The 8964-nt window shown below is 40.2% G+C and overlaps 1 protein-coding gene and 1 pseudogene across 3 annotated transcripts in view; one reads left to right on the top strand and one right to left on the bottom strand.

Annotated features, from left to right (window-relative positions):
- The first annotated feature begins 555 nt into the window (after positions 1-555).
- Positions 556-1931, top strand: LOC116562434 (annotated as a pseudogene).
- Positions 1932-7989: 6058 nt separating this feature from the next.
- SUCLA2 (succinate-CoA ligase ADP-forming subunit beta) overlaps positions 7990-8964 on the bottom strand; it is a 51511-nt gene continuing 50536 nt past the window's right edge. For all 3 annotated transcript variants that reach the window (XM_032294672.1, XM_032294670.1, XM_032294671.1), the window contains exon 11: positions 7990-8771. In XM_032294672.1, the coding sequence (XP_032150563.1) occupies positions 8697-8771 (75 nt within the window). In that variant the 3' untranslated portion in view covers positions 7990-8696. The remainder of the gene's footprint in view (positions 8772-8964) is intronic.

The following is an 8964-nucleotide window of genomic DNA, read 5'->3' as shown; positions in this document are numbered from 1 at the left end:
AGTGCTGATTAGACTGTAGGGCACGCAACGGTCATGACTTCTTTAGTTAATGGCAATTGCTTCATAGATTTACAAACCTGTGAGTACCATAATGTTAACCACAACTATTCAATGCTGAGTCTCTTATCCCTAGATATCTGTTTATAGCCTACTTCCAGTTTGTGTGTTTACAGCCTCACAAATTGGAAGTAATGGAGCTTTTTCCAGTCCTACTCAAAATGTTTATCTATCTGTGGACTGATGCCAGTCCACAGTTTGCAAATCTGCAAGGGACAAACAGATATTTATGAGCAAGTACTGGGGAACCAGAGTGTGGGCAGCAAGTGAGGTGGGTGGCAACTGAGGCAGCCAGACGCTTCGGAGTGGACCCCAAGGCTCTGCAGCACCCAGTCTCACCCAGTTGCCCAGGCACCGCCCACACCCATCTCCTGTGCCACCCAGAGGAGTGAGTTTCAATCATCCCCTGCAGTGGCCACTTCTCAGGGCAGGAGCCAGGAAGCAAAGTGCGAAAGACCCTGGACCCCAGCGCAGCCTCTTCCTGCTGCCCAAGCCACCATGACTCACTTCAACAAGGGCCCCTCCCACAGGCTCTCAGCCGAGGTCAAGAACAAGACTGCTTCCAAGTATGATCATCAGGCAGAAGAAGATCTTCGCAATTGGACAGAAGAAGTCACAAACATGAGCACTAGCACCAACTTCCAGCTGGGCTTAAAGGATAGTATCATCCTCTGTGAACTCAGAAACAAGGTACAGCCAGGCTCAGTAAAGAAGGTAAATGAGTCCTCATTGAACTGGCCTCAGCTGGAGAATATTGACAACTTTATTAAAGCTATTCAGGCTTGTGGTATGAAGCCACATGACATATTCAAATCAAATGATGTTTTTGAGAATGGAAACAGGACCCAGGTTCAGACTACTCTGGTGGCTCTAGCAGGTCTGGCTAAATAAAAGGATTCCATACAACCATTAACATTAGAGTTACATATGCAGAAAAACAAACAAGACGTTTTCATGAAGGAAAATTAAAAGCTGGCCAAAGTGTAATTGGTCTGCAGATGGGAACCAACGCATATGCCAGCCAGGCAGGTATGACAGCTTACAGGAGTAGGAGGCATCTTTATGATCCCAAAATGCAAACTGACAAACCTTTTGACCAGACCACAACTAGCCTGCAGATGGGCACTAACAAAGGAGCCAGACAGGGATGTTCACGCCAGATACAAGAAGAGATATCTATGATGAGAAGCTAACATTACAGCCAGTGGACGATTCAACAATTTCTTTATAGATGGGTATCGACAAAGTTGCTTCCCAGAAAAGAATGAGTGTGTTTGGACTTGGGCAGCAAGTATATGATCCCAAATACTGTGCTGCTACAACAGAACCTGTCATTCACAATGGAAGTCAAAAAACAGGAACAAATGATTCGGAAATCAGTGATAGTGATTATCAGGCAGAATACCCCGATGAGTGTCATAGCGAATACTTGGTTGATCACCCCAGAGATTACCAATATAATGACCAAGGCATTGATTATTAGATCCACACAGAAGCAGCTCAGCATTTAGCCCATTGTTTTTATTCAGTGAGAATCAAGCTAGCCTTGAGTAAGTTTTATCTTGTCTTCCTAAGACACTATTAAGCTTACTGTACTTTTAAGAAAAATTGCCTTACATACATTCCTTTTTCTGCCTCTTCCCTCAATAGTTGCCTTTCAGTGCTGTAACAGTTAAACTCTACAGCATAATCAATAAGTCACATATGAAGTAAAAAGGAATACTGTGAAAGGAAAGTACTCTTGTACAGCCAGTTCTTTTATGCAAAAATCTATGCATTTTTACAATCTTATATTAAACTGGTATTTTCAAACAAGAGGAAAATTTTTTTTTAACGGTTTAGTGTATCTGGTTTCTATGTGGAAGACTAAACTCATGCTTATTGCTAAATGTGCCCTTTGCCAACTAAATCTAAGATATAGCATCTTAGAAATTTACATATCAATGTTTCTACAGTACTGTTTGCTAATTTTTAAATAAAGTCATGATCAGTGTGCATTTGCAATTATATGTGTACTCATTCTCTTACCTAGTGGACAAGATCTTTTCAGAGTGGTGTTTCTAAAGCAGCATGTACAAAAAATGGGCTGTAGACATTTAGGTCTGGGTGGTGCATTTGCTCTTCCTGTTTGTGCCAATGTATCAATGCAGAGTTGCTTTGTTTTCTTCAACTGTATTCATTGCTGCATTTCTCAGCATAACTTCTCCCACTGTATTTTTTTATAAATTTTTTTGAACAACCAATAAAAGTGTTTAGAAACTTTTAGAGCAGTTTGAAAGAGCAATTTTATCCCGTAGAATCAAAAATAAGTAAATAAAAAAGTTGAGGCTTTTTTAAAATTTCATTTTTCTAGTAATCGTTTTTCATAAAAGAATCAGTCCGTTACAGAATTTTAATTTCTAATTTTAATAAAATAGTCCTTATTTAAAAAAAATATTTTCTCTCAGTTTAAGAGCTGGCTTATTATAACTTGTGTACAGAAGTATAAATTTAATAAAAATATTAAATTTCCTATCTCTGCTATCACAAACTAGTAGCAATTTCGGAGCTTAAAACAACACGAATTTGGCCGGGCTAGGTGGCTAACGCCTGTAAACCCACCACTTTGAGAGGCAGAAGTGGGCAGATTAAGAGGTCAGGAGCTCAAGACCAGCCTGGCCAACATGGTGAAACCCTGTCTCTACTAAAAATACAAAAATTAGCTGGGTGTGGTGGCAGGCGCCTGTAATCCTAGCTACTCGGGGGGCTGAGGCAGGAGAATTACTTGAAACCGGAAGACGGAGGTTACAGTGAGCTGAGATCACGCCATTGCACTCCAGCCTGGGTGAAAGAGCAAAACTCTGCCTCAAAAAAAAACAAAACAAAACACAAATTTATTATCTCACAGTTCTGTACGTAAGACGTCTGGATGGGCTTGGCTGGTTTCTCTGCTTAATCTCATGAAACCAAAATCATGCAGTCAAAGAGCTGTGCTCTCATCGGGAGGCTGTGAGAAGAACCTACCTCAGAAAGTATTCAGATGGTTAGCACAATCCAGCTCCTTGCACTTGTAAGACTGAGATCCCCACATTCTTGCTTGCTGTCAGCTAACAGCCACGCTGAACTTAAGGTCTCTTGCACACAAACCCGACATCTCAGAGGTGGCGCGGGGCCGTGAATTCTTGCCTTCAGCTGTAGATTATTCTCTACTTTTAAGGGCTCGTGCGATTAGATTGGGCCGACAGGGAAATCCAGGATAATCTTCCCTATTTTAAGGTCCACACCTGAATTTCATCTGCCAAGTCCCTTTACCATGGAAAGTAATGTATACACACGTTTCAGGGATTAGGGCATGAATGAGTATCGGTTGAGGTCCAGAAGTCTTCATGTATTTGTTTCTTCATATGGGGAACCTGAAAGCTAAAGCCAAAAGAAGGAAGGCTACAATGACAGAATGACAGACAGTAGTGATGGGAAGGGCAAATCAAACTCCTACAAGCAGCTGTCTGACTGAGCCCTGGGAAGGTCAGCGCCGTCAGTCTCATTTGTCCTCGAAGTGGCATTGACTGCTTACTAAGAGCTTCATGCTGACTGCACAACCAATGAGAATGCCTGGTGAAGACAGGCAGGTTGGGATGGCATGCATGGGAAGGCTACCACCCACTAACCACGGAAGGGAGGCAAGACACAGGACAAGGATGTCCACCACACAAGACGGAAAGAAATGAAAAAGAAGCTGGTTACTTGCGAAGAAACAAAAAGCTGCCTTGATCTTAGTCCTTGGGAGGCAATGTCATGAATAACAAAGATCCTTAGATTTCTTCTGAATAGAAGAGGAAGCTGAAAGAGGGCATGGAAAAGAAGAACAAACACTGCTGATGCGTCAGTCGAGAAAGCACTCCAACAGTGGGTCTAATCCTGGCGTTCAAGGACGCATGGTTATTACCACTTCTCCTCTGCATCATCACAAATCTCCCTCCTTCATTTCCCAGTGTTCCATTCAGGCTGTCACTTTGAAGTCCAACTTGTAAATCAACGTTATCGTATCCCTTCACTTTCACTTTTCATTTTAAATCAAGCTTTAATCAAAAATGTATTTGCCAACCTTTACTTTTTTGTTTTTTTTAGACATAGTCTTGCTCTGTCACCCAGGCTGGAGTGCAATGGCGAGATCTCTGCTCACTGCAACCTCCACCTGCGGGTGCAGGTGATTCTCCTGCCTCAGCCTCCTGAGTAGCTGGGACTACAGGCAGCTGCCACCATGCCCAGCTAACTTTTGTATTTTTAGTAGATCCGGGGTTTCACCATGTTGGCCAGGCTGGTCTTGAACTCCTGACTTCAGGTGATCCACCTGCCTCAGCCTCCCAAACTGCTGGAATGACAGGAGTGCTCCACCATACCCAGCCTACTTTTCCTCATTTTGTATTACAGACCTCTAAATCTTTTTTTACCACTACACGTTATAGAAATCTAAAAATTGATTTTACCACAGGACTTTCATCAGCCCTTTACATTCTCACAGGACAAGAGCATGACTAACTATAGACCTCTACCCTTGACACATCATCCAACATTTACATCCATCATTTTGCAACTTATTTTTTTTTTAAAGATGGGGTTTCACCATATTGGTCAGGCTGGTCTCCAACTCCTGACCTCAGGAGATCCACCCGCCTCAGCCTCCCAAAGTGCTGGGATTACAGGCATGAGCCACCGCGCCCGGCGCAACTTCTTTAAATAGAATTCTTTGCAGGATGGAAACAACTCACCAAAATATTAACAGCTTTATTGCTCTGCTGGAGTTGTAAGAGTTGGTTTCTTTCTTTTTGGTTTTTGCCTGCTCATTTTCCCCCTTCACATGCATCTGCTACCAAATGCCAGAATCAAGCCAGCTTAGTCTAGGCTTTGCAACTGCAAGGTTAATATAATAGTCAAAACTCATTATTCTCTTGGCACAAATCATAGTAGTCTAGGATCTACTCAGCTATACCTTAAAGAACTCAAATGTTAAAATAGGCTTTTTTCATATGAAGCGGGTAGGCCACAAGGAAGCAAGTATCAGCCCTGCATAGACTACTCAAGGTTGTATGTACTTTAGGAAATGAGATGTGAGAGTGTATAAGTAGCTACCAGTTGGTTGTTTAAACACAATCATTCTCCATAATCATTCTTGCCAAGACTAGTTACACCATTTCAATTCCACTGGTTTTTTAGTCCGTATCATACTTGACTTCTGAACTGCATTAGACACCATTGATCACTCTTTGAAATATTCTTTCCTTGCCTTCCCTAATACTTTGTTATAGTTTTCCCCCTTCAGCCACTTAAAAACACAGTTTTGGCTGGGCACAGTGGCTCACACCTGTAATCCCAGCACTCTGGGAGGCCAAGGTGGGTGATCACCTGAGGTCAGGAGTTTTAAGACTAGCCTGGCCAACATGATGAAACTCCACCTCTAATTAAAAATATGTATATACAAAATTAGCCAGGGGTGATGGTAGGCACCTGTCATCTCAGCTACTCAAGGAGGCTGAGGCAGGAGAATTGCTGGAACCTGGGAGGCAGAGGTTGCTGTGAGCCGACATTGCATCATTGCACTCCAGCCCAGGTGACAAAAGTGAGACTGTTTTAAACACACACACACACACACACACACACACACACACACACACACACACAGTTTGAAGCTAATGCACTCTTCTTTTTGCATTCCAAGCAACAGAAGTCTTCCAAGCTCCTAGCAGATTCAAGGTAACATCTCTGTCCTAGCAGCTAAACTCTGAGTTAATTCAACATCCACTGTTTGTTCTTTCAGCTTCCAAGCATGAATTGTGATGGTTTTGAAACAAGTTAACAAATTCTTGGATGCTTCTCCCTTTAAGTGTAGCTTAATTTCCCTCTCTTGTGGTTTGGATTTAGAGACTCATTTCTAATAAATAGTGTAGCAGAAGTGACAATGAGACTAGAACACATAGGCACTGTGGCTTGCAGGGGTACAGAGTGAAGAGCCAGCTGCCATGTGGACACAAGCAGTCCTGTGGATAGGTCCACATGGTAAGAAACTGAGGCCTCTGGCCAACAGCCGTACAAGTTAACCACCTTGGAAGTAGGTCATCCAGGCTCAATGACACCTTTGAATAACTGCAGCACCAGAACCAATTTCAGCTAAACTGATCCCAAACCCACAGTTATGAGATATAAATGAGATGGTAAATATTGTTGTTGGAAACTCACTGTTTGGGGTAAATCTGTCACACAAGAATAGACAACTAAAACACTAGCATTACTAATAATCTGTATTATATCCTCTCTGATAAAACTAGCATTGTTTTTAACTCCTAAGCAGACTTCGAATACCACAAATGACAATCTTTTCTGAGTTAATCACTGGCTAGTATTCTTTAGAATGAATCTTTAAAAAGTAAAAACTGACTGGACTTTTAATTATAACTTTATCACAATTTTAAATAGTTTATGGCTCGGATACTGTATGTCATATATATGTAAACTACCAAATATATATTTGACTAAAAATATGTATTTTGTGTTCTATATATAAATTCTTTCACATATTCTTGTTCTCTTCCCCTACTAAGTAACTCCACTGATGAGAAAAGAGCTAAGGAAACTGAGGTATACTAACATTAAAACTCTTATTCCAAGGCAGAAGGACTCTTTGATGCCAGCCTGGGCAATGTAACAGGACCACATCTCTATAAAAAATAAATTAGCTGGGCATGGTAGCATGGACATGTAGTCCCAGCTGCAAAAGGAGGCTGAGGCAGGAGGATCATTTGAACCCAGGAGAGTAAAGCTGCACTGAGTCATGATTGTACCACTGCACTCCAACCTGGTTGACAGACTGAGACCGTGTCTCAAAAAAACAAAAAACAAAAAAAGCCCTCATATAGCTAGAAGTAGGGGATTCCAGATTCAAACCAGACAGTCTACTTTCAAAGTCTTTGCTTGTAATCACTACGTTGTGCTGCCTCTCATAGTATATACATCTGATCATACTTTAAGAACATCACAATAGGCAGAAGTTCTCAAATCCATTGATATGGTTATAGTCTACTGCTTGGTCAGTATATCCTTCCATGGCATTAGTTAACTATCAATTTTTATGCAGTAGCAAAAGGTCGGTATGTACATACACACACACATATATACACACATGGACAGAAAGAACGATGTGTCTACAATCTGTCTAAAAATATCCAACTGTTTCCTGTACACCGCGTTAAAATTTTTAAAGTAAAAATATATTAAATTTTTAAAAATCCACCTATTACCATATAAAAACATCACACACATTTAGACATGTCTAAGACCAAAAAATAAACTCAACTTCTCTTCCCCAGTAAAATAGTTAAGAAAAGGCTTTGAAGTTAGGCATGCTGGATTCAATCCTCCCCTGTTTCTGTTAGAGGATATAACAGATGGCACACACATAAATAGCAGACTTCCAGTGAACTATCTATCTGTAAGTAACTGTATAATATGTACAGCCGGCTGGGTGAAATGGCTCATACCTGAAATCTCAACACTTTGGAAAGCCAAGGCAGGAGGACTGCTTGAGCCCAGGAGTAAGAGACCAGCCTAAGCAACAGAGTGAGACCCTGTCTCTAGCAAAAAAAAAAAAAAAAAAAAAAAAAAAAAAAAAAGGTGTGTATGGTAGTGCCTGCCTAGAGTCCCAGCTACTTGGGAGACTGAGGTAGGAGGATCACTTGAGCCCAGGAAGCAGAGGTTGCAGTAACCTATGATTATACCACTGCACTCCAGCTTGGGCAACAGAGTGAGACCCGGACTCAAAAACAAAAGAAAACAAATCACTGTCATGCCAAGTATATAATCTACGAATTGGTTATATCAGACCTCTATAGTGCAATAATGAACACATCAACTTCTACTGTATTTACTTCAAGACATGCAAACAAAAACCATTACTCCAAATCACACTGGGAGATTTTTATTAACTTAAATTGACATTCTTAATTTTGTCTACAAGTCCTTGGTAAATATGTCTTTATTTGAAACAAACCTACAGGTGTCTCTTAATACCACAGAATCACAAAGACTTGCAGTTACCAGTGTTTCTAATGATTAACACAATGTTTAAATAATTACAAAGTTACTTCATCAAAATACTTAGAAGAATATTCTGAGGAGTGTTTGAAAGCTCTGTTTATAAATAGTGATTGATACATTTATTATGCATTTGGTGCTGAAGATAAACACTTTTTACATAAAACATTGTTTTAATATACTGCTCTACTAATGAGGCTAGTTATTAGATATACTGTATTTTAACACCAAAGAATAAAGCTTTATCTTCATATTTTATTTTATTTATAGGACTCTTATCAATGAAGAACTTTGAATCCAACAATAATAAACTGGTGTATTGTAAGTTACATTTTGTAGAAGAAGAAAAAAGACTGGCTGCAACAAAAGAAAGAAGATGCCTGCATTATACATGCTTCGTACAAACAGTTCATTCTGAATGGTAGAATTAAATGCAGACCCAATGCTTTTAAACGTTTGTGTGTCTAGATGGCAATTAAAATCTCCACACACTAAAAAGAACAATAACACAGAACACAGTATTCTTAATGATTACAGCGCATTTAACACCTTCAGCCATCCACTGGGTTTTCAGATCATATTGGCAACTGAAATTTCACATCCACATGTGCTTGCTTTGCTAAGGTCACTATTTCAGAGAGCTTTACAACCTAAAAGAAAAGAACAATTTTCACAAAAAGGTAAACTCAGAACTATAGGTCAATGCAAAGTTAATGTACACTCAATCTTTTCCATTTAAAACATCTGGGCTACTCTGACATTGCTATAAATCACATTACATTCTTATATGCAAATGACATTCTCAAAGGATAATCAAGTCTGACATTCTTCATAGCCCAAATT

This window comes from Sapajus apella, unplaced genomic scaffold, assembly GCF_009761245.1.
Source record: "Sapajus apella isolate SASKATOON/1434 unplaced genomic scaffold, GSC_monkey_1.0 scaffold32, whole genome shotgun sequence".
NCBI classification, from domain to species: Eukaryota; Metazoa; Chordata; class Mammalia; order Primates; family Cebidae; genus Sapajus; species Sapajus apella.
The sequence above is the reverse complement of the archived record's forward strand: the minus strand, read 5'-3'. Positions and strand labels throughout refer to the sequence as shown.